At 44.7% G+C, this 25,881-nt stretch overlaps 1 protein-coding gene across 2 annotated transcripts in view; it reads right to left on the bottom strand.

Moving 5' to 3' along the window:
- Nucleotides 1-22,715, bottom strand: part of OTOA (otoancorin) — a 60,105-nt gene extending 37,390 nt beyond the window's left edge. Inside the window, exons 1-12 of one of the 2 annotated variants that reach the window (XM_060123176.1) lie at nt 22,625-22,715; nt 22,270-22,298; nt 22,148-22,178; nt 22,005-22,032; nt 20,413-20,500; nt 17,449-17,580; nt 14,284-14,519; nt 10,199-10,302; nt 5,973-6,073; nt 4,005-4,164; nt 2,602-2,617; nt 1,404-1,527 (exon numbers count right to left, since the gene is read on the bottom strand). In XM_060123176.1, the coding sequence (XP_059979159.1) occupies nt 1,404-1,527; nt 2,602-2,617; nt 4,005-4,164; nt 5,973-6,073; nt 10,199-10,302; nt 14,284-14,519; nt 17,449-17,580; nt 20,413-20,500; nt 22,005-22,032; nt 22,148-22,178; nt 22,270-22,298; nt 22,625-22,715 (1,140 nt within the window). The remainder of the gene's footprint in view (nt 1-1,403; nt 1,528-2,601; nt 2,618-4,004; nt 4,165-5,972; nt 6,074-10,198; nt 10,303-14,283; nt 14,520-17,448; nt 17,581-20,412; nt 20,501-22,004; nt 22,033-22,147; nt 22,179-22,269; nt 22,299-22,624) is intronic. The other variant, XM_060123177.1, reaches the window with a different exon arrangement.
- Between the last annotated feature and the right edge of the window lie 3,166 nt (nt 22,716-25,881).

Genomic DNA, 25,881 nt, shown 5'->3' with positions numbered 1-25,881 from the left:
GTACAGAAGGTGATAAACTCATCTACTGCAACGTGACCTCTGTACAAAAAAATGAGAACGGTTCACGTTTTAACACCTGAACTTGCATAAACCATATCTTCATGTCAGACGAATGTACGCAAGTGTTCTAGATGGCCACTTGGGGGCAGCAGAGTAAACTGAAAGAAACAGCTGTCACGGTTCCTGGCTTTCTCCAAATTCAGCAGCTCCCCTTCCCTAAAGCTGGCTCCCACATCTGCAAAAGGCCTAAAGCAGTGGTTCTCAAAGTGCGGTCCTTGACCAGTAGTATCAGCATCACCCGGGAAGTTGGTAGAAATGCAGGTTCTCAGGCTCCGCCCCAGACCTCCTGAATCAGAGGCTCTGGATGTGGGTATGTTTTCAAGCTGTTTTTAACAAGCCCTCCAGGTGATTCTGATGCGTCCTCAGGTTTGAGTACTGACCTAGATGATCCAAAGGGTTTTCTCATACCTCATAGTATCTGACTTTCTTCTTGGTCACAGCTACCCCTGTGACTTTAAAGTACATTTATTTTCTTATTTTTGCTCAAGCTTGCTTGGGAAGGATGCTCTTCCTGGAAAACAAAAATATGCACTGACCAAGACAAGGCCTACTATGTAAAGTGCCAAATGGGACCGAGGGTTTTGTGATGTGTGAGACACTGCTGTGGAATTATTGACGATGTTATCAAACTTTCTTGAATACTGCTCTCATGTCATCTTTTCAATTAAAACAATGAGAAAGACAAAAAGAAGTGAGAGAAGCCGGGCAGAATTAAGACTTTAAGGGAAGAAAGGAGAGAGAGATGGAGTGAGGAGGGAAACGAGACAGTCCCCATGTGCCTATTGGTCCAAAACCTTGGTCTAGGAACTCAGCAAATACATTCCATTCCAGGGCTCTCCACCCTGGCTGCATCTGAGGCCACAGCCCAGACCAATGACACAAGAATCTCTGGGGGGTAGAGCCTGGGGGAGGGGCGTGCCACTAACACAGAACCAGGTTCGAGAACCACTGCTGTGTCTCCTTGCTATGCCGCTCATGCTATGCCACTCATGGTCACCAGCCCAGCAGATTCAGCATCGCCTGGAAGCTTGTTAGAAACGCAGTCTCGGGCCCCACCCAGAGCTTAAATCTGCGTTTAAGATCCCCAAGCAACCTTATGCACATTTAAGTTTGAAGTGGCTGCTCTATTGAATTTTGATCTATTCAAGCTTTTCCTACCGTTTTTTGTGGTTTCTTCCCATTTTAAGCTCATCCCAGTGTTTGAGATACCACCGGCGAGGCTGGACCTAGATCTTGATAAACCCTACATGTTTTCTCTCAAAGGCCAGGCAAGACTGTTCTTCCCATTTCTCTGGCTAGTGAAACTGAGGCTGAGGCTCCAGGGCGCTGTGGCCCTTCTGCACCTTCTGAACACCAGCCTGGAAGCCCCGCAGGTGGCTGCACTTGATCATCTGGTGAAGGAGGACTTGGGCCACAGCGGCGTCCAGCAGCTCCAGGTCATCGTAGAAGCAAACCAGCAGCCCCAGCCTGTGTGAGAAGACAAGGGATGCTGGCGGAGGGCACAGAGCTGGGGGCCACAGCCGCAGCCCCACCCCAGTTAGAACCGAGAGGTCATGATCATAGCAGCTGCCACGTACCAGGTACTGTGCTGAGCCCTTTACCTGGATTATCTCATCACAGCCCTGCAGGGTAGGTGCTCTCATTAGCCCCATTTCACAGAAGGGTCAACTGAGACTCAGAGAGATCAAGTGACTTGCCCAAGGCAAGTAGTGGTGCAGGGCCTTAAATCTAGATCCAACCAACTCTGCCATCTCTCCTCCTGAGGCAATAAAGGGCACAAGGAAAGCATGTGCTCAATTAGCCACAGAAAAACCCCAATTTTCTACTCAGAGATAAGGGGTTTGTCCACCCTGAGGGATTCTCTGAGGCAGAGGTTTATTTCCAACCAACATCACCAGATGATGATGACTTCAAAAGGGAAAAAACACAAAAGGCACTTTGTTATAAAGCAGAAACACAGCACTGTAAAGCAATTCTACTCCAATAAAGATGTTTAAGAAAACTTTTTAATAAATAAACTTCTTAATGAAAAAAATCTATTGAATTGAATAAAATAATTTAATCTTTAAAAAAAAACACAAGAGGCAGAACAACGTAGGAGCAGAGATGGAATTTGAATCCTGGTCTCACGGGGAGCACTGTATCTAGTGGTTAAGAACACAGCTTCAGGCCAACTGGAGTTTGAAGCCCAGCTCTACGAGACATCTGACCTGTAGCAAGTTGCTTAACTTCTCTGAAAGCCTGCAGCACGTGGTTGTGCAGTGCACACTCTGTACTACTGTACAGGGTAGCCCTGCCTCTCTAAGCTTTTAATGGGGAGGTTTCCTTAAATATGATGAATGAAGGAGTGAGGAATACTGTGAGAGGTAAATGAGAAAAGGCATACCAACTAACTAGCATACTTCCTGGTGGATACTAAGCACTTCATCAGTGGATGCTCTTAGCATTCGTATGAAATCTACTTAACTTAGCATGGCTGGACCACCTGGTCGATCACGATCAGACACTGACACTCTCAGACATGTCCACCAGAAAGCAAGCAGGCCAGGGAAAGGATCTGAGAGTGTGTCTGATGAAAAAAGAAGACTCAGAAGAAGTGAAGACTGAATATGAATAACCATGTTAAGGATAACTAATATTTCTTGACCACTTACTATTTGCAGATGTTCTTTTTTTTAACATCTTTATTGGTGTAAAATTGCTTTACAATGGTATGTTAGTTTCCACTGTATAACAAAGTGAATCAGCTATAACATATACATATATCCCCGTATTGTGCAGATGTTCTTAATCTTTACAAGGGTCTTAATGAGGTAGGCAGCTTAGTAGCTCCCATTTTACAGATGGGAAAATGGAGGCACAGAGAGGCACAGGAACATGGCCAAGATCACACAACTTGTAAGTGGCAGAGCCAGGATTAAACCCAGGAAGTCTGGTTCCAGGTCCCATATTCTTAATAGCTAAGCTATTTTTGGTGTAACTATAAAAAAAAAATGGGAGTCATGCTAATGGTGAAAATTACTAAGGATGGGGCAAGACGGTGAAAGAGATTTTTGTTTGTTTGTTTGTTTTTGCGGTTCGCGGGCCTCTCAGTGTTGCGGCCTCTCCCGTTGCGGAGCACAGGCCCCGGACGCGCAGGCTCAGCGGCCATGGCTCACGGGCCCAGCCACTCCGCGGCACGGGGGATCTTCCCGGACCGGGGCACGAACCTGTGTCCCCTGCATCGGCAGGCGGACTCTCAACCACTGCGCCACCAGGGAAGCCCCGGTGTAAGAGTTTTATATGAGAACATTCTCTGCAAGTGCTTTGAAAAATGTAAGGTCATGTGGTAATGTCAGAGAAAGCACTGTGACAGTAAGGCCCTGGGAGATGGAGAGAAGATGGGTGAACAGTGCCCGTCAGCCCTCCCCACTGCACACACACCCCAACATTCAAACCCTTTCTGGGGTCACCAGGTGTGCAGCTCCTGGCCCTCCCCTGCTGGAAATGGTTCTGGGGGATCATGTTACAATCACTAAATTCTAGAGCTGATCTCATCCCAGGGCTCCCCACCTGAGAGTCTGGATAACAAGGGGTTCACAGATATGGGAACCCATGAGCTATTTCCAATACTCAACCCAACCTCTTGGAAATTACACATTTACCTTGGAATGGATGGAGTACTAGTTAAAATGTTCCATTTTCGTGCCCAGAGCTGGAATCTTAGCGCTTGATAAGGTTGTATAAAATGTCTGGCACATAGGAGATGCTTAAAAGCATTTGTTTTCTTCCCCGCTTCACAACCTCTTGAAAGGGGTCTCTTTGGGGAAACACCTCCCTCACATGCACAAAGACATGGAACTCTCCAAAGACATGGACCAGCCACTTCCCTTTCCTCCCCGGGTCTTTTGCTGCTCAGAGGAAGCTGATGCTTAGATGGCATCTTGGGAAACAGCTCCAAGGGCCCAATGCCCACGCCCCTTGCCTGTGGATGGTAGAGGTATTCCTCACATCAAAGTTGGAGGAGCTGATTCTCTCCAGAAATGCCTGGGCCAGTTCAGGTGTGATGTCATAAACCGTGTCCAGCTGCTTGGTGGCGTTGTCATAGCTGATAAACAGCCCAATCTGGTGGACAAGGACAGGAAGGTCAGTGTGGAGAGATGAAGTGACCCCGTGCAGCCCCGCCCTGCTGGTCTGTGCTGTGCCCTACTCTTGGCACTTGGAGGTGCCCATGTCTCATTTTCATTGATTTCTCTTTTTCCCCATAATAGTTCATTACAAGACATTGAATACAGTTCCTTGTGCTATACAGTAGGACCTTGTGGTTTATCTATTTTATATATAGTAACTTGTATCTGCTAATCCCAAACTCCTAATTTATGCCTCCCACCCCCCTCCCCTTTGGTAACCATAGGTGTCATTGATTTCTTAATGGTCTGTAACTGCTGCTTTAGTTTCCTCTTCAATCCAACTGTTATTTAGGAAAGTTTTTTGTTTGTTTTTACTATCTGAGCAGTTGAACTTTTTTAAAGCTAATATTAGCACATTTATTTCTAGATTTGCTTTATTGAGGTCAGAGAATATGGTCCATAAATTGTTTGTTTTGGGGAATCGGAATTTTTTTAATAGATGAGTCAGTTTATAAATGACCCTCAGGTGATAAAAAAAGAGTGTGTTCTCTTTGTAAGATACAAAGTTGAATATATGTATATAATATATATGTAAATGTATGTTTACGTAATATATAACACACCTATATAATGCAAATATATATCATATATTCAACTTTATTAAATATGCTATTCAGATTCTTTCTATTCTTGTTCACTTTTTTGCATTGAAGTCTCCAATATTTCAACGCATGGTTATTCTGCGCTTAAAGGTCTCAAAAAGTTTTCTCTCCCTCAAGAATTGTACTCTTCGTCCATATGAAATTCCCTCGTAGCATTGGCACTCTGTGGCTTCACCTCCCTTCTCTACATTTTTAGAAGATGAAGAAATGGTGCAAATGGCATCTGAATCTCAGAAATTCCCCGCTAGGGGCCCAGTTTCCTAAGAATTTAACCTCTATCGACTTCCTGAAATTCACTCAACTTCTTTTGGAGAGTAAAATGGAATTTTATAACTGGGAATTATAAAATTGAGAGACATCTGAAATATTTCCAGCCTCCCAGGTAAAAAGAGAAACCTCGTTCTGCCTCTGGTTTCACAACAACCAGATATTGTTGGGTCAATCGGTCCTTGAACAAGCCAGTCATTTGATGTGAACACTTCTCTCACTGGCCAGCGGAAAGTTAGGGCGCACAGGATAAAAACTGGTGGCAAGCCCCAAACTGCTTACGAATGCCTCCCTGTCGGCAGCATTCTTGGGAGGCTGCATTCTAAAATCATGCTACCCCAGGGATTTTAGTGTCATCGAGCCAACATCAGAAGGAGAAAGACACCTGACGGGTGAGTTAAGTAACCTCGAATATGTGTATTTCTCCACTGTAAACTCTAGAGTTAAAATCCAATCATCACACATGCTGAAGTACCTATTAATCCACATCGCTTTTCATTTGCGTTCGTGCTTCCAAGGACCGGAAACTCTACAGTTATCGTCCTTGGCCTTTCTTGAGTACAAAAATACCCTTAAATGATTTTTGGTACGTAGCCAATATTTATAGATCACGTTTTTTCACATCAGAGCTATCGTAACAGTCCACAATCCTTTTTCTTTTCTTAGCTTTTCTACACTAGAACACAATCCAATGACTGACTGCTGGAGGTCTTATTCCAGGAATTTTCTTTAGATGCTCAAGTTATGTTGAGCTGAGGTGGGTGTTCATTTCCCAGGGCACCTTGACTAGCTGGCTAAACGTGAGAGGTTTAGAATACACCTTACCCCAGAAGTATTAGTGATGGGAACATGGAAATGAACTTTTCCAACTTACTTCTATAGGACTAATATTCATAATTTCTTCAAAGGATAGGTGAACCATATATCTGCCCAAAATCCATAAGTTTTCTGCACTGACCCATGAAACAGAGTTATCTGCAAAAAATAAATAAGTGGACAAATAGGTAAAAATTAATAAAAGACTGTGCACTGGTATATGATAGTCAAAAGATCTTTGATGTCAGGACTCCTCTCTGCATTTATTAATTCATTCCACAACCATCTTTTGAGAGCCCCCTACTTATGAGATGCTACACTACACACAGGCAATGACAGACGTCCACCACTTCGTTACTCAATAGAGCGGCCCTTGAACCAGCAGCCTCAGTATCACCTGGGAACTTGTTAGAAATGCAGCTTATTTTTTTAATACTTAAGACCACAAAATACAGTTTTATTTTTAGTTAGTTACTAACTTGAAATATATTTGACTCTTTTATTACTACCAGTAACAATCCTTATCTTCCTTATTATCACCACGTACATGAGCCAAACCTTCCTCATATGCACCCCACATGGTCTCCAAATCTTTACTCTCTTGGGCCCTTCTCATCAGCTAGAATGCCTTTCCCCTAACTCTGCAGCTTCCAAGTGTTTCCTTTCTTAAAGCCTTCTCTCATCTCCTCAGCCAGCAGCAGTGTTCTCCCTTCTCTCAATTCCCAGAAGACTCTGTAATTCCGTTCAGGCATTTGAAATTCCCCATCAGCAAATGTCAGTGGGGCTTTAAGAACAATCGTGGCCAGGATCCAACTTCAAGTTTCAGTGAACTAGAATTGGCTGCCATTGCCCCTAATCCTCCAGTAAAAGATTTACACAGAACACCATTGCGTTGGTAGCATTTTGGGGAAATGAAAAAAGCAGGAGCCGTTATAGGGTGCAGTGAATCGGTCCCCAAGAGCTGCTGCAGCAGGCCGTGGGCAATGGCTGAGGCCCAGAGGAGACTGTGAAGTCAGCTGGTGCCTGGGCCAAGTCACAGGGACAAGAGGCTGCCCTTTCCCAGCCCAGGAATCAGAGCTGTTGTGGTGCGCACAGGTAAACACCTGTGATCCTCTCGATGGGGACTCTGCACACTTGACTTGGTTATTAGAAGAAAGGATGGCCCTGGAAGGCTAGAGAATTCTGTGGGGAAACCACTAAATTCACCAAGAACCAAGCTGAGTTGTTCACTTCTAATTAATTTTTTTTTTGGCTGCGTTGGGTTTTGTTGCCACACACGAGCTTTCTCTAGTTGTGGCGAGCGGGGGCTACTCTTTGTTGCGGTGCACAGGCTTCTCATTGCGGTGGCTTCTCTTGTTGCAGAGTACAGGCTCTAGGCGCATGGGCCTCAGTAGTTGTGGCTCATGGGCTCAGTAGTTGCGGCACGTGGGCTCAGAAGCTCCGCAGCACGTGGGATCTTCCCGGACCGGGGCTCGAACCCGTGTCCCCTGCATTGGCAGGCGGATTCTCAACCACTGTGCCACCAGGGAAGTCCCTCTAATTAATTATTAAGCATGAACTGTATTTCTGCAGACCAATGATCCCCAAACTTGGGATAGTTTTGACACCCAAAGTATTTCCAGTTACCTCAAGGAACTTCATGAAAAAAAAAGTTTAAAGTCCAAATAGAATTCATTTCAATTCACTTAGCTTAATAATGAAACGTATCATAGAGGAATTTTAGGAGAGTCTGTCTCCAACTAAATTCCGGCAACAAGGACTTAAGGGAAGTCTAGAGTCTGGAGGGTGAGTTGAGTGAATTTCTCAGGGTCACTTAGTGTGAGATTCAGTTTTTTGGAGGCTACCACTAGGCATCAGGCAGAGGGAATTCTGCTGCACATGGAAGACACTTATTCCATTGTTTAATACTTCTTATATACAAACTTCAGAGCTGAATTCCAGGAAAAGGATTGATTGGCACTCCCTACACTTCACCGCCACCAGCCTTCTCTGTTTCCCACACACACGCAGCTCATTCCCACCTCGGAGGCTTTGTATTTGCTGCTTCCCCTGCCTGGAATGCTCTTCCTCCAGAGCCTCGCATGTCTGATTCCATTTCTCATTTTGGTCTCAATCCAAATGTCACCTGCCTCCTTAGCCAGCAGTCAGAAACTACAGCCCGTGGACCAAACCCAGCCCGCCTTCGAGCTTGGGTTTTACATTTTTAAAAAATATTTATTTGGCTGTGCCGGGTCTTAGTTACGGTTCGTGGGCTCCTTAGTTGAGGCTTGCCAGCTCCTCAGTTGCAGCATTCAAACTCCTAGCTGCGGCGTGCATGTGGGATCCAGTTCCCCGATCAGGGATCGAACCCGGGCCCTCTGCATTGGGAGCGCGGAGTCCCAACCACTGCGCCACCAGGGAAGTTCCCGGTTTTTACATTTTTCAATGATTGAGTGAAAATCAAAAGAAGACGAATATTTTCTGACACATGAAAATCACATGAAATTCAAATGTCAGTGTCCATAAGTAAGGTTCTCTTGGGACACAGCCAAGCCTATCTATCTGCTGTCTAGAGCTGCTTTTGTGCTACAACATCAGAGTCGGATAGTTGAGACAGAGACTGTAGGGCCACAAAGCCTATAAATTTACTCTGGCCCTTTACAGAAAACACTTGCCAAGCCCTGTTCTAGGCTAAAGCAGTAACCCTTTCCATGGCATTGATCCCTTTTATTTTCTGCAGAGCAGTTACCGGTATTTGTGTCCTCTCTCTCTCTCTCTCTCTATTTACTTGCTTACAAGTTTTCTCCACCTACTCTCCCACAATAAAATTATAGCTCCATGAGAACAAAGACTTAGTCTTCTTTTCCTTTGTATCTCCAGTGGCTGACACATAGTAGGCTCTTTTTAGGTGTTTAAAAAGTTTATTGTCTTTACATCACTAACATTAAAGATTCAACAAGTTGAAGCTACCTGTGAAATTGTTTGCGTTACTAACCTACATAGCCATTCTCTCTCCTTTTTTTTCAATGGCAGTAAAATACACGTAACATAAAATTTACGATCTTAACTACTTTTTTTTTTTTTTTTTTTTTTTTTTTACGATACGCGGGCCTCTCACTGCTGTGGCCTCTCCCGTTGCGGAGCACAGGCTCCGGACGCGCAGGCCCAGCAGCCATGGCTCATGGGCCCAGCCGCTCCGCGGCACGTGGGACCCTCCCGGACCGGGGCACAAACCCGCGTCCCCTGCATCGGCAGGCGGACTCTCAACCACTGCGCCACCAGGGAAGTCCCTTAACTACTTTTAAGTATACAGTTCGGTGGCATTAAGTACATTCACTTTGCTGTGCAACCAGCACCACCATCCATTTCCAGAGCTTTTTCATCTTGCAAAACTGGAATTCTGTACTCGTTAAATAGTAATTCCCCACTCCTTCCTCCCTCTGGCCCCTGGCAACCACCCCTTTACTTTCGGTCTCTATGAATTTCACTGCTCTAGAAAATAGTAGGGTTTTAACAAACATCTGCCAAATAAACTACTCCTGACCTATTGCTGCTTCGGTTGCAGGAAGCTTAGCACTAAATTTCTGTGCTTTATTGCCTATATTTACTTTTACAAAAACTATTTTGGGCTTCCCTGGTGGCGCAGTGGTTGAGAGTCCACCTGCCGATGCAGGGGACGCAGGTTCGTGCCCCGGTCCGGGAAGATCCCACGTGCCGCGGAGCAGCTGGTTCCATGAGCCATGGCCGCTGAGCCTGCATGTCTGGAGCCTGGGCTCCGCAACGGGAGAGGCCACAGCAGTGAGAGGCCCGCGTACCGCAAAACAAAAAAAAACTATTTTGTCCCACTTTGATACAGATTTTTAACACAGATTTTGAACTTGTAACCTGATTCTAAAAGTTTTCATTGAGGGACTTCCCTGGCGGTCCAGTGGTTAAGACTCCTCGCTTCCACTACAGGGTTCGATCCCTGGGCACTAAGATCCCGCATGCTGCGCAGTACAGCAAGTTTTCATGGAATCTAAGGTGCCAGCATTATTTACGTTCCACTAAGAAGCTAAACTTGCACACGGTGTTGATTGTAAGATACAGATGACGCTGACTTTAGAGACTTCAGCGTGTGGAAAATGCACTGATGAAATGGGGTATGTGGTTTTTCCATAAACCACATCAAACACTTTTTGGAAGCTGAGGGAGCTAAAAATCTTAAGTGGCAATGAAATCAAATCCCTATCTTCAGAGATGAAGCATCACTTTTAAGGATGGACTCCCCCTAAAAAGTGTTCCCACCTCAAAGCCTGGGCTCACCAGTGCCATTGGAAGATGTCTGCAAAATCCCAGTCATCCAGGAGTAGACAGCCCTCTGGGAATGGGCCGAGGTTTGGTCGTAGAGATCTTTGAACACCACAGACCTACATGACATACACATAGGTGTCAATTAAGGAACAAATATGAAGGCCTTCAGGCAGGGTCCAAACAACAAAAGTATACAAAGCTTTCTTTGGTTAAAAGCCCTTCCCACTCCCTTGCTATAGATGTAGCGATTTTCCTGTTTCTCCTCTTCCCATCACAGTTAAATACCTTCCAAAGACTGTTCTTCACTTCCTCACCACCAGGTCCTTTTTTTTTTTGGTAACAGTTTTATTCAGATATAACTTATACCTTACAAAGTATACAACTCAATGGTTTTCAGTATATTCAGACTTGTACAACCGTCACCACAATCAATGTTAGAACCCTTTAAAGTACCTCAAAAAGAAACCTCCTACCTTTTAGCTATCACCCCAGAACTTTTAGTCATCCCAACTCCTAGAAACCACTAATCTACTTTCTATCTTTATAGATTTACGTCTTCTGGATATTTCCGATAAATGCAATCATATAATATGTCACTTTTGTATCTGGCCTCTTTCACTTGGCATGATGACTTCAAGGTTCATGCATGTTGGAACATGCATCAGTAATTCATTTTTTTATGGCCAAATTCTGTTCCGTTGTACAAATATACCACATTTTGTTTATCTGTTCATCCGTTGATGGACACGGGTTGTTTCCCCCTTTTGTCTATTATAAATAACGCTGCTGTAAACATTCATGTGTAAGTGTTTGTGTGACACATTTCATTTTTCTTGGGAATAGACCCAGGAGTGGAGTTGCTGGGTTAGATGGCAACTCTATGCTTAACCTTTTGAGGAACTCCAGACTATTTTCCAAAGCAGCCGTACCACTTCACTTTCTCACCAACAGTGTCTGAGGATTCTGATTTCTCCACATCATTGTCAACACTTGTTATTATCTGACATTTTGATTACAGATATCCTGATGGGCGTAAAGTGTCTTGGTCACTTTTTAAGACACTGACATCTGCTTTCTTCATCAACACACCACTCCTTGTGGCCCAAGTCCTGAATGAGCTCCTTGTCACCATACCCAGCAGTCCCATTTGGTCCAAATATGACTTGACCTTTCACAGCATTTGGCACTGATCACCCCTCCAGTTCATACCTGCAAAATAGCTGAGTCTACTCATCCTGGAAAACTTCCCTCACCTCCACCCACCACCACTGAAAATCAATTCACCAAATGACCCATCTGCCCTTTTCTAAGCTTAAAGTTTATCCTCACCACTCTCCCCGTCATTTCATATATGAAGAGGCAAACTTTCCCTTAAATCTATCTTAATATCTTCTTGCCGTATCTTTCTTTTCTTCTTCTTCTCCTCTCTTCCTCCTTCTCCTCGGTTGTTTTTTTTCCCCCCTTTCTCCTCTTCTCCTGGTTCTTATTCTTCCTCTTCTTCTTTCTCTCTCTCTGTCTTTTTTGGGTTGTTGTTTTGTTTTTCAGAACAGCACAGTACGTGAAAGGGACAGGAGATAGATATAATTCTGAAAAAACGATGTTTACATTATTTAAGGGAAAGCTTGCCCATTTGTAAAAATGCTGGCTCTATCATTCCCTAGCAGTCTGACCTACAGCAAGTTATACAATCTCTCTGTGCCTCAGTTTCCTCATTTGAAGAATGGGGGGTGGGGCTTAATGACATCATCCTCACAAGGAGAAGGGGACGGGAGGGTAGAGTAGGAAAAGGTCAAAACTGAGGTTCAGGGCTTCCCTGGTGGCGCAGTGGTTGAGAGTCCGCCTGCCAATGCAGGGGACGTGGGTTCATGACCCGGTCCAGGAAGATCCCACATGCCGCGGAGCGGCTGGGCCCGTAAGCCATGGTCGCTGAGCCTGTGTGTCCGGAGCCTGTGCTCCGCAACGGGAGAGGCCACAACAGTAAGAGGCCCGCGTACCGGAAAAAAAAAAAACAAAAAAAAAAAACCCTGAGATTCAGAAGAACTGACTTGAGTTCAAATTAAGTCAAGCCCCAGGGGGTCACTTCAAGGGACGCTGTCCTCTCTTTGGGCTTCAGTTTCTTCATCTGCGAAAGAAGAGGTTGGATTAAATGATGCTCATCAAGACGGGAAATGGGGCCATATTCTGGACTCCCAGCTCATGATGAGAATCTGGTGTCGGGCAACGTTCTCTCTGTATTGATCTGTTGTCTTTCTCTCTGTAAGGCTTGTAACCTTCTCCCAGGCTCTTGTCAGGGTTTACATAAAGTTTTGTGCTGGCCAGCTGTGAGTTCTGACTGTCAAGTGTCCACTCCTCCCTCTTGTCAACACTTGTCTGGGCCACCAGCGAAGTCCCCATGTCCCCATCTTGATCCATGTCCTTTGGGTGGGACTGTGACCCACATCTAAGCCATTCAGCATATAAGATCCCATTGGCCACAGTGACCGGCTCAAGAATGGGGACATGGGGACCTCACTGGTGGCCCAGTGGTTGGGACTCCACGCTTCCACTGCAGGGGGCGTGGGTTCGATCCCTCCTGGTTGAGGAACTAAGATTCCACATGCTGAGTGACGCAGCCAAAAAAAAAAAAAGAAGAATGGGCACATGACCCAGTGTGGACCAATGAGAATCAGGTCTAGGACTCTACCTGGAACTGTGCCCATGCTCCCTCGTGGAGAGAGCCCGCCTGGGAGTGAGGCCAACACAGAGGAGGGCAGAGCTGAGAGAGAAAAAGCCAGAGATGTTCCTGATGACGTAATTTGAGCTTCTGGATCCAACTGTGTCTGTCCGTCCTGCTGACTCTCAAGGTGGAAGTCTCACTTTAGGTCTTCAGCACACACTCAGCTCCTTTTTTAACCAAGGGAACAGGTCCTAGGCTCAGAACAACATATCTAGCTAGGATTTAATGACACTGGTTTGTTTTTTATACTGTATTTATTTTTATGATTACTTAAGACAAATGATACTGGTTTCCCATTTACAGTAATTATACCATATTTACTTTTTTTTTTTTTTTTTTTTGCGGTACGTGGGCCTCTCACTGTTGTGGCCTCTCCCATTGCAGAGCACAGGCTCCAGATGCGCAGGCCCAGCGGCCATGGCTCACAGGCCCAGCCGCGCTGCGGCATGTGGGATCTTCCCGGACCAGGGCACAAACCCGTGTCCCCTGCATCGGCAGGCAGACTCTCAACCACTGCGTCACCAGGGAAGCCCTTTACTTTTTAAAATTTATTTACTTATTTTTTATGAAGTATAGTTTATTTACAATGTTGTGTTAGTTTCAGGTGTACAGCAAAGTGATTGTTATACATACATATGTACCTATTTTTTTCAGATTCTTTTCCCTTATAGGTTGTTACAAAATATTGAGTATAGTACCCTGTGCTGTACAGTAAGTCCTTGTTAGTTATCTTTTTTATATACAGTAGTGTGTATCATATTTACTTTTTTTTTAAATAAATTCATTTATTTATTTTTGGCTGCATTGGGTCTTCGTTGCTGTGTGCGGGCTTTCTCTAGTTGCGGCGAGCAGGGGCTACTCGTTGCTGTGGTGCACAAGATTCTCATTGCAGTGGCTTCTCTTGTTGCAGAGCACAGGCACGTGGGCTTCAGTAGTTGCAGCACGTGGGCTCAGTAGTTGTGGCTCGCGGGCTCTAGAGCACAGGCCCAGTAGTTGTGGGATACAGGCTTAGCTGCTCCGCAGCATGTGGGATCTTCCCGGACCAGAGATCGGACCCATGTCTCCTGCATTGGCAGGCGGATTCTTAACCACTGCGCCGCCAGGGAAGTCCCATATTTACTTTTAAAATAGATATTTTAAGTAAATAGAATGAATCTATTTTTAAAAAACACGAACTAATAATAATACAGGTGGTATATAGGTATGGAAAAATTGTGAGGATGATACCAGAATGACTAAAATTTGGGAAACTCTGTTTTAATCAAACCATCTCTAAACTGACCTCGAATATTAACCTGTCCCCACCTGCCTTCTCCCCTCCCTCATGCGTTACCTCCTTGATTTCTCAGGACAGACTCTGGGGGGGCAGGAGGTCACTCACAGGTTCTTGAAGGCATCTTCACGCAGGTCCCGGGGGAGCCTCTCCGTGATATCCGGCTGGAGAAAGTGGCCTGAGGAGCCCCTTAGCACCCTGCCCAGGATCTCCACACACTCCAGGGGGTTCAGCACCTGGAAACACCTCTCCAGCGTGATGAGAAACAGGCTGCGGTTCACGCCCGGGCTCTGCAAGGCTTGTTTCCGAATCTCTCCCAAGTCAACCGTGATGTCATCCAGCTCCTACAGGAATGATAGAAGTTAGGCTTGTCTTGAGAGCTGCCTCTTGATTTGGAAACACTGGGAGAGACCACACTTAGCAGCAGTGGTGAAATTCAGGACCACTGTTAAACACCATGCTGTTATGTCAAATCTTCTAGACCTTTCCATCACCTAAAGAACAAAGTCAAGGCCTTCACCTGCTTCACCCACACTAGGCACCTTGTCATTCTCCAGATACACCATGACTGTCACACCCAGGCCCTTGCTCTAACTGGCATCCCCTCTCCACCTCCTTCTCCCAGAGAAATCCAGCTGATCCTTTAAGGCCAAGCTCAGTTGTCATTTCATTGGTGAAGTCTTCTCTGATGTCCTACTTAAGTCAATCCAAATCTCCCTCCACTCTGGGCTCCCAACAGCATCTTGAACCAAACTCCATGATGCGCTAGAGATGCTTATGGGCCTATCTTTCCTCCAAGCCAGTGGATCTCAATCTTGGCTACACATCAGAGTCACTAGGGAGGTGATCCCCCAGCACCACTGTATAGAGCCTGGTTTAACTGGTCTCTGGTGGAGCCCTGGCATCTGATTCCACTGTGTAGCTGAGGTTGAGCCAGGAAAGTGCTGGGGCCCTAGCCATGTGCCTAGTGGGATGCCTGGTACCTAGAAGACATTGAGAAATAGCCTGTTAGGATGAACGAATGAATGAATCTTTTGAACCACAGACCCCAGGAATACTGACAGGGTGTAGGTACAATCAGACTGGACACGACTCTGTCCTTCACCCAACACACCCTCCGAAAACAACAACCACAATTTACTGCCTATGGACTACACTCCAGGCACTGTGTCAAGCATGGAGCAAGCATGCATCACCTCCTGTAATTCTCACAACAGTCCTATAGGTTAAGCCCCATGGGTCTGTGGGTCAGACATTCCTAGGTTCAGATGCCAGGCCCTCCACTTACATGTGTGTGTCCCTGAGCAAATCACTTATCTTTTTTAAGTCTCAGTTTCTTCCTCTTGAATGAAGATAAAATCAGTGCCTACCTCCTAGATCTAGACAAGAATTGAAGGAGATAATGAATGGAGAGTGCCCGGTACCTAGTGAACACTCAGCAAACATTACATGCTATAATTAACTCAATATTACAGGTGATGAGAACAAAAGAGAGACTAGTTAACCAGGCCAAACCTGCACAAAGCTGGGATCTGAAACGTGTACTGAGTCCAAGCCCACATCTCTCACCACGCCCATGTGTTTCCTAACTTACGTCATTCCCGGTTGGGGCCAAACAGTGCAGCGGCTAAGAGTGTAACTTAGGGGTTATTGGGCAGGGATCTGCGGATAGTATTAGGGCATCTGTGAACACTGGGGGCAAACTGCATCCTCCTTTTCACTGCCATGGAATTGGTCCCTGGCATCTCCTTCAGGGATGAACGTAGGCAGCAAGCCAGCAAGGTGGCAGGAGAACCTTTGATGTGTCATCACTAGAAATCACAAACTTTCATAACTCACTACCATTGCTGCAAATGTCTTGAAATCTCACTTACACTCAACACTTCCTCAAAATTACAGAAACTATTAGCCCCGCCACTAAATCTTGTTATTGGATGTGTTAAAGAAGCACATAAATTACTGTACCCTTAACTTTGTCTTATGTATTTTGATAAATGTATTTCAATAGAATCGGCTTCCTTTGTCATCCGTTGTATTTTAACACATTATTCTGAGATGGAGCCCACGGGCTTCACCAGATGCCAGAGGGCTCACAGCTAGAGTCAGGAGCCCAGGTTCCCACCTCAGATCTGCCACTTTCAAGCTGTGTAACCCGAGGTTACTTACTCAACCTCTCCAAGCCTGTTTCCTCATCTGAATATTGAAATGGTAAGAGTCTATTTATCCTCATTTCAGAAGGTCCTGGAGACAATTCAATAGGTCCAGGTTTGTTAAACACTTAGAACGGTGTTGGCAAATATGGCCCACAGGTCAAATCTGACCCACTGTCTGTTTCTGCAAATAAAGTTTAATTGGAACACATCCCCACCCATGCATTGACCTGCCATCTACGGCTGCTTTGATGCTACAACGGCAGAGGTGAGTAGTTGTGACAGAGATTGTAGAGCCTGCAAAACCTAAAATATTTACTCTCCGGCCCTTTACAGAAACGGCTTGCTGATCATTCCCTGGAAATAATACCCGACACACAGTAAACACTGATCAGTATCATTTTCAAAGACCACCATCCTCATTTTTGCCATATCTTTGCATTGCCTTTACTATTATTTAGTTCATATTTTTACTTTAAACTCTTTTTAAAACTTAAATTCATTTCAAAAGGAAACATTACATCTCCACCAAACTCACAGTTTTGATGTGCATTTTAATAACAGACATTAAAATAAGTTTATGATTATTAAAATGTTTAAATGGTTCAATACCCTTTGGAAAACACTGCTCTACACTCAACTGCCTCTGAAAAAAAACCACCTCTACACCTCACCTTTCTGATTCCAAGGGTTCTCTGGGTCTCAGAGGCCTTTTCTTTGCTCTTACATTACCAACCTCATTTTGTGGAAATTTTTTTGTCCCTGTTTTTTGGTCTCCCTGGACCATAAGCTCCTTGAGGGCAGAGACAGTCTCTCATCTCTGAATCCAGTGTCCCCTGGTGCACAGTAATCATTCATGGATGTTTATGAAGCCAAACTACTGGGACTCCTCTGTACCCCTCATTTCTTAGTGCTCATAAGCATATGACTCCTAAGGCTCTTCATCTGAACTTTGGAGAAAGTAAGAGAGGAAACCTAGGTCCCAGGGAGTTTGCAGAAGGAGAAGGAGGGAGGAAGAGATAAAGAAGGGCCCAGGCCTGAGTGAGGCTCAATTCCATTCAACTCGACAAACACCAACTGGCCCTGGATGTCCTCCGCTCCCAGGATGCCAGGAGAGCCTCACCAAGCGGTCCTTCTTGTCTTCTAAGAGACATTTCATGGCAGTGCGGAATTGCTGAGCGTCGGTTCCCCTCAGGTCCTCCAGCAGTTTCCAGGGCTGGTACAAACATTGTTCCAGGTGGTGTTCCATGACTGCCTGGATATGGAACGTTAAGAGAGTCAGTGAGGACAGGACAGGAGCACATGGTCAGCACCACGGCCAGCAGCCCAGCCAGGCCACCTAATTCCCTGCAGAGACCGCAAGCTGGCAGCCTGCACACGTTTGGTTGAATTGGCTCCAAAATTTTTTATGAGCTGCTAACATTTAAAATTCATGGAATTCCTCACAAAAATCCAAATTTCCAACTTTTCTTGGAAACCACAAAGATGTGGCAACGCTGGGCATACATCCCCTTCTGTGTAATAATCAACAGGCAGAGGGACAGCTGCTCACTGTAATTACTCTTCCGGCTCACCACCCTCCAGGTAGCTGATTTCCCCATGGCCTGCCTGGTCCCTGCAGGTGATTGAGGTTTCAAGTCCAGGGAAGTTGGCCTCTACCCGGAAAGTTTACTACTTCCAGATGGGCACTGCTCAAACCCTCTCCCATGCTCCAAGCCCCCAGCACAGGAGCAAAATTCAGGCAGCATGAACTCCCCGTGGCACCCCCTCCAGGGTGAGGGGCAGAGGCCAGCAGCCTCTCCTGAAAGAGATTTCCTCTGCTATCTGGGGAATTCTTTTCTAAATCTTCCTTAAATAGAGGTGCTCTAGAAAGGCAGCATAGTGTGACATCATGGACAAAAGGTGAGCTCTAGCACCAGATAACCTGTGTGCAAATCCCCACCTTGCCACTTACTAGTTGTACGGCCTCGGGCAAGTTCCTTAACTAGGATGGTTAGATGAAATACAAGATGCCCAGTTAAATTTGACTTGCTGATAAACGAATAATTTTTTAGCATAAGTATATCCCAAATATTGCATGGGACATACTTACACTAAAAAAACGTATTCGTTGATCATCTGCAAGTCAAATTTAACTGGGAAACCTGTATTTTTATTTGATAAATGGGCAACAGTATCTCTGGGTCTCAGTTTTCTCAGCTGAAAGGTAGGAACAACAGTCAAACTTACTATGTAAGTAAGAATTAATCCTAGGTCATGAGGAGTAAATGATGATGTAAAGTGTTCTCAGTAAGTGCCAGCCATTATTCTCTGCCCTGAATGAGTTCAATGATTGTTTACTCAATGTCTCTCCCCTTAGAATGAAAGGCCCACGTGGGTACTAATGTGACCGCCTGTTCTCCTGAGTCTCCAGTGTCTAGAACTGTGCCTGGCAGAGAATAGAGGCTGGATAAGTAGATACTAAATGAATAAATGAATATACAAATAGGAAGAGAGGTAGTATAGCTCCTAATCAGGTTAAAATATACACATTTTATGAGAAACCCTACTGCTAGAGAGAAAGGGCAGGCATCACTTCTCTTTAGATTGCACAGATGAACATGGGAAAGAAAGCAGATGCCATGAGGCCACCAGCCACCTCCACCTAGCGGGTGTCCTGGTAAATGCATAACAACCAGGCTTCTGAGTGTCGTTCTCACATGAATGTTGGTTGACACTTTCATCTTCACTATAAGGTAAGTAAAAACCGAAACAAAAAAAGACGTATGTCAGAACTTCATTCGTCAATGACATGACTTCTTTGCTGAATCAAGTAATAGTCTTTGAAATCTGAAAGAATGTTGTCTCAATTTTCTGTGCTATTCACAGTGTATTGGTAAAGGCAAAACAAAACGCCCTGGGCTACCGATTATGCTAATGAGGCATGTGCTGGCCAATTCACCGCAGTCCCCACCAGGCCCTATTGTTCCCCAAGGCAAATATCCACTGCCATCCATTTACATGTTTGTGCTACTGTTTTCCTTCTAGTAGAGTTAAAAGGGAAGAAAAATATTTCTTGGACCCATGATTGAGAGACTGATAATTATACCCAAAGGTCCACTCTCTTGTAATTATTTTAGGAACAGAATCCCATAAATTTTAGCTGGGTACATGGTCTCTCATCTTGCTCCTCTGCAGTAAGACGTGACTGTGGACTGTGAGCCAATGAAACGTGAGCAGGAAGAAGTGTGCAACTTGCAGGTCACATCCTTAAAGAGAAGCTATTCAGCCTTCACTTCCTCTTTCCCACCACACCGTCTCTGGGTTGGAGAAATGGATGTGCTGTTTCAATCATGTGGGCAACCACTCCTTAGATGATGACAAAGCAACAAGACAGAAGGAACCCAGGCCCCTCGATGGCCTTTTGAAGTAGAGCTGTCTCTCCTCTCTGGACCTCCCACCTAGCCCTGGACTATAATATGAGATAGAAATAAACTAAATTGTTCGAGCTGCTGCAATCTATGGTCTCTTTGTTAGAGTAGCTCAGCCTATACTCTAATACCAGTGCGTGACCTAGGACCACCACCGATCTGTGGCCCGACAGGAACCAAGTCGCACAGCAGGAGGTGAGCGGCGGGCAAGCATGCAAAGCTTCATCTGTATTTACAGCCGCTCCCCATCACTCGCATTACCGCCTGAGCTCCGCCTCCTGTCAACATTATGGTGGGTTCTATACTTACTTCATTATATATTACAATGTAATAATAACAGAAATAAAGTGCACGATAAATGTAATGCACTTGAATCATCCCGAAACCATCCCCTCGATCCCAACCCATGGAAAAACTGTCTTCCATGAACCGGTCCCTGGTGCCAAAAAGGTTGGGGACTGCTGCTCTAATACACCATGTCTCCATCGAAAGTGGAAAAATGAAAGAGAGACAAAGGAGCTTATATCATGTTTCAAAAAACACTAGACAGAACATGTTCCTTTGTGGAAGTGAAGACTAGCTCTCCACCTAGCCCACTTCTCTGACTTACCTGGCCCCTGAGTTTGCAACCCCTGAGCACTGAGAGGGGAACATAGGGACGGGTCTCAGATACACACCTGCAGGCTGGGGATGGTGAAGGCAACGTTCCGTGAATTCAGATAGGCCACGACTCTGTGGGACAGGTCTGCCGTCCACACATGGGAGCTTCAGTTGAAGACAGACAGGAGAAGGTCATGGTGACAGGCTCGCCTAGGATGAGCAGTTCCCCTACTAGCTGAGTGATCAGGGGACCGAGGTTCAGAAAGGACAATGAAGATGGGCCGGGATGCTAGGAACTCTGTGCTTAGAGGTAGGAGATGTGTTTCCTTGGCACGGTGAGGGGGAGTTTCCAATTCCAGGAATCAGCCTGCATACCAGTCTCTCAAAGACAATGATCAATTTGAAGCTGTGTGTTATATTCTAAATCCCATAACAATCCACTCAGATTAATAATCCAAACAGATTGACTTGGAAAGGTCAATCTGACTATATCAAGTTTAAAAAACAGATGCCTTGTATACCATGAGAGGCTGAAATAGCATAGTTAGGACTGTAGGCTCGAAACCTGGGTTTGAATCCTGGCTCTACCACTGAACTGTATGGCCTTAGGCAGTTTACTGAATTTTCCTGTGCCTCGGTTTCCCTTTCTATGTAATACAGCGAACAACTGTGAGAATTAAATTTGTTCACACATGTAAAGTGCTTAAAACATTGACCAACACATAGAAAACGCACAACTTCATTCATAACAGCCAAAAATTGGAAACAACTCAAATATCCAACAGCAGGTGAAATGTTAAACAGATGGTATGGAATGGAATGCCACTCATCCAGTCAAAGGGAGTGAGGTGGACTTTTGCTTTCAGCTGTGATGGAATAATTGGCAGTAGATAAATCTTCCTGCCTTAAACGGTTAGAAGGCCTTTTATAGTCACATTTTTTATAGATACATAGATAGATGGATAGACAGATAGATAGATAAAAAATTTTAGCCTGAAAGAATAGATCCAAAACTATCAACTGGAGTTACCTTGGGGAGAAGACTGTTTATGGGGACCTTCTACTTTAATATAATTAAGTGCTCCTGTCATGGGGCCCCAAGGCTCCCATTTCTCCTTCATAGTACTTATTATATTAGAATTATCTGTTCATATTTGTCTTTCCATAAGACTATCTAGGGCCCTGCTCCACATCCCTGGTATCTAACACCAGCCTGTACACAGAATATAAAGTGACAGTGAGAGCAAAGTAACAGTGAGTCCTGGAGCCAGGCTGCCGGGTACACACCCCAGCGCCACCATTTCCCAGCTGTGTGACCTTAAATCACCTCCCTGGGCCTCAGTTTCATTATTCTGTCCAATGGGGTAACAATAGGGCCTACTTGGGTGGGAGGAGGGGGAGGCTTGGGAAGATGACATGTGTTTCTATGCATAAAAGCACTTAGAATAGTACCTGCTACATAGTAAGCAGTCAGTAAATGTTAGCTCTTGTGCTGGAGCAGAGGGGGCCAAAATTGTGTTGAACGAATGTACCTATTCTAACACACTTGTTCATTGGGTGATATTTTTTGTAATGAGTACATTTTACTTTTTATAGTTAAGAGACTTCCATTAAGAATTTTTATGAAAAATCTATTCCATCCCTTCCCCTCCCCTTTAGGATGAGTTACCTTTGAAACTGTATGAGATCCAGCAAGGCTACAATGGAAATAAAATGAAAAGACAACTTAAAAAGGAATCATGCCAGAGAGATCATAGGCACATTCTGTTTGAAATTCTTAGACGCAACAAGCAGGGACAGCAGGGACATTACCCTTCAGGTAGCTTCCATCTATTATTTCTTCCTAAAAGGCAAAGAGATAATGTCGAGTATAACATCCAAAAGTTGGCAGCTCCAGTACAGGGGATGTTGTTTAAAATAAAATGGATACTCACCGCCATTTTTTGCAACAAAGGAGGCAAATCTGCAACAAAGCCGTTGAATGTATAAATAGAATTGAACTGGATGACCCTCAAAAATACAAATATGTATTAAGAAAAGAGCCCCCGAAAAGGTTACTCGTGAAGGAAATTTTTAGTGAATTTTAATTATACTTGTGAGCGTATGTGCCAGCGTGAAAAAACCTTGGCTTGAAAAACCCTTTCAGAGTGATCGCGAGCATTCTACACGCACGTGGGCGCGCACATCCCTGAACACCTTGCGGCGTCATGTACCTAAACCGATCGAACCCCACTCCATTCCCTAAGATGCGTGGAAGCCATGACAGATGATTCCTCCCTCAGGACTTACCCTGCCGGGAATCTGGAACTCCATGACTTGCCACTGCATGGCTCAGAAAAAGGAACAGCAAAAGAGAGTATGTCCTAGGTTCCTGAGACATTCTCCCTGTAGTTAATTCAAGTAAAGAAAAATTCAGGTTTGATTCAGGTTGTATCTGTAAATATATTTCGGAACATTCAGAAGACAAAAGGGGAAAAAATAGACCCAGAATTCCTTGAGGTGTTTTTTTTTTTTAATTTTAAATTCCATCCACTTTGCCCCATCTAAACCCTATGCTGGTATAAGACACAATCATCTCTCTCCTCACTCTACAATGGCCTGTTTATATCCTGACATCTACCTCTCATTCCCCTCAATCAGACAAAAAGCAGCAGTTAAAAGCATGGATTCTGTTATATCTGACAAAGGACTTATATCTAGAATATGAAAAGAACTCTAACAATTCAGTAAGTAGAAGATAAACAAGCCAATAGGGAAAAAATAAAAAACTTAAACTTCATTTAAAAAAAAAATACATTTGGGCTTCCCTGGTGGCACAGTGGTTGAGTGTCCGCCTGCCAATGCAGGGGACACAGGTTCGTGCCCCGGTCCGGGAAGATCCCACATGCCGCGGAGCGGCTGGGCCCGTGAGCCATGGCCGCTGAGCCTGCGCGTCCGGAGCCTGTGCTCCGCAACGGGAGAGGCCGCAGCAGTGAGAGGCCCGCGTACCGCAAAAAAAAAAAAAAAAAAAACATTTATGGCCAATAAGCACATAAAAGCGTATCAACATCATTAGTTACCAGGAACATGCAAACTGAACCCTTATGAGGTCCTGTAACTGAGCCGTACCGTATGGAGCCTTCCCAAAACAGACCCACACTCCCTTCCGCCTGCCTCTTGTCTATACAAAGACTTTAGCCTCCTAGGCCTTCCCCAAGTTCCAAAGAATAAATTTAACCAGGGAAGTGAGAAAACGCATAAAAAGGAAAACAGTCAAGCAAGACAAAATAATAATACTTTAGCCATTAAAGTCAAGGACCTTTAGCTCCTCCTCCAGGACTGTGGATAATATTCTGAGCCACGTCTTTTGAGCTGTTTTGCAGATACTGAAACCCCCACCAGGTGGAAGAAGTAAACTCATGTTGCCCACAAGCACGTAGGCCACAGACCAGTTATAACCAGAAGGTTAATGATGTCGACTCCCAATTACCACCAACCAATCAGAAGCCTGTCCATGAGCTGATCACACACCCCAAACCCCCCTCCTTCACCCTGTCTTGAAAAAACTTTCCCTGAAAGACTTTGGGGATTGGGGGGCCTTTTGAGCACTAGCTCCCTGGACTCCTTGCTTGGTGCCCTGCAATAACTGCTGCACTTTCCTTCACCAAAACCCAGGGTCAATAGATTGGCTTTGCTGCGTGCGGGCAAGCAGACCCCAGTCTGATGTGGTAACAAATTCACTACATACACACTAGAATGGCTAAAAGTTAAAAAGACTAACAACACCAAGTGTTGAGGATGATGGGGAGCAGCATGAACTCTTATACATTGCTGATACGGCCACTCTGGAAAACCGTTTGGCCGTGTCTTATAAAGTTAAGTATACAATACTCTATGATCCAGGAATTCTGCCCCTAGGTATTTACCCAGGAGTAGTTAAAACATACGTCCATACAAAGGTTTGTAGAGTTCCATTCCGAAAATTGGAAACAACTCAAATGTTCAACAATAGATGAAAAGTGAAACAAATACGGTATATCCATTCAGTAGAATACCATTCATCAATAAATAAGGAATGAGTTGGACTTCTGCTTCCAGCTATGACGGAGTAATTGGCAGTAGATAAACTCTCTCGCCTTAAACAATTAGAAAACAAACAAAACATGAAACAAAGGTTTTCAGACATTGGACAACAGGTAGGACAAGACTGAGATCCCTGAGAGAAGGGAAACTGTGAGAGAATAGAAAATATATATTGGTTTCTGCCCCAGTTCCTGGAACAGGGCCCCTAAGTCCCTTGTAATTTCCTAAATGATAAGAGCACCAGGAGGATCTCTTGTTCTGATATTTGGTTTTTGACCCATCACTGACACAGGGCTCCTAAACCCTTGTAAATTCTTAAGTGATAAGAGTACTAGGAGTGGTACAGCCACTCTGGAGAACAGTATGAAGCTTCCTTAAAAAACTAAAAATAGAGCTACTATATGATCCAGCAATCCCACTCCTGGACATATATCCAGAGAAAACCATAATTTGAAAATATACACGCACCCCAATGTTCCTAGCAGCACTCTTCACAATAGCCAGGACATGGACGCAACCTAAATGTCCATCAACAAAGAAAAGGATAAAGAAGATGTGGTATATACATGCAATGGAATATTACTCAGCCATAAAAAAGAATGAAATAATGCCATTTGGAGCAACATGGATGGACCTAGAGATTGTCATACTGAGTGAAGTAAGTCAGAGAGAGAAAGACAAATATCATATGATATCGCTTATACGTGGACTCTACAAAAAAAGGTTACAAATGAACTTATCTACAAAACAGAAATAGAGGGACTTCCCTGGTAGCACAGTGGTTAAGAATCTGCCTGCCAACGCAGGGGACACGGGTTCGAGCCCTGGTCCAGGAAGATCCCATATGCCACAGAGCAACTAAGCCCGTGAGCCACAACTACTGAGCCTGCCCTCTAGAGCCCATGAGCCACAACTACTGAGCCCACGTGCCACAACTACTGAAGCCCGCGCACCTAGAGCCCATGCTCCACAGCAAGAGAAGTCACCGCAATGAGAAGCCCGCGCACCACAACAAAGAGTAGCCACTGCTCACCACAACTAGAGGCAGCAACGAAGACACAACGCAGCCAAAAATAAATTTAAAAAAAAAACAAAACAAATAGAGTTACAGATGTAGAACATAAACTTATGGTTACCAGGGGATAAGGTGAGGGAGGGATAAATTGGAAGACTGGGACTGACATTTACACACTACTATACATAAAATAGATAACTAATAAGAGTCTACTGTATAGCACAGGGAATTCTACTCAATACTCTGTAATGGCCTACATGGGAAAAGAATCTAAAAAAGAGCAGATATATGTATATGTATAACAGATTCACTTTGCTATACACCTGAAACTAACACAACATTATAAATCAACTATACCCCAATAAAAATTTTTTTAAAAGAGCACTAGGAGTACCTCTTGTTCTTTTTTTTTTTTTTTTTTTTTTTTTGCGGTACGCGGGCCTCTCACTGCTGTGGCCTCTCCCGTTGC

This window comes from Lagenorhynchus albirostris, chromosome 15, assembly GCF_949774975.1.
Source record: "Lagenorhynchus albirostris chromosome 15, mLagAlb1.1, whole genome shotgun sequence".
NCBI classification, from domain to species: Eukaryota; Metazoa; Chordata; class Mammalia; order Artiodactyla; family Delphinidae; genus Lagenorhynchus; species Lagenorhynchus albirostris.
Note: the sequence above shows the minus strand (reverse complement) of the source record. Positions and strands in the feature narration are given on the sequence as shown.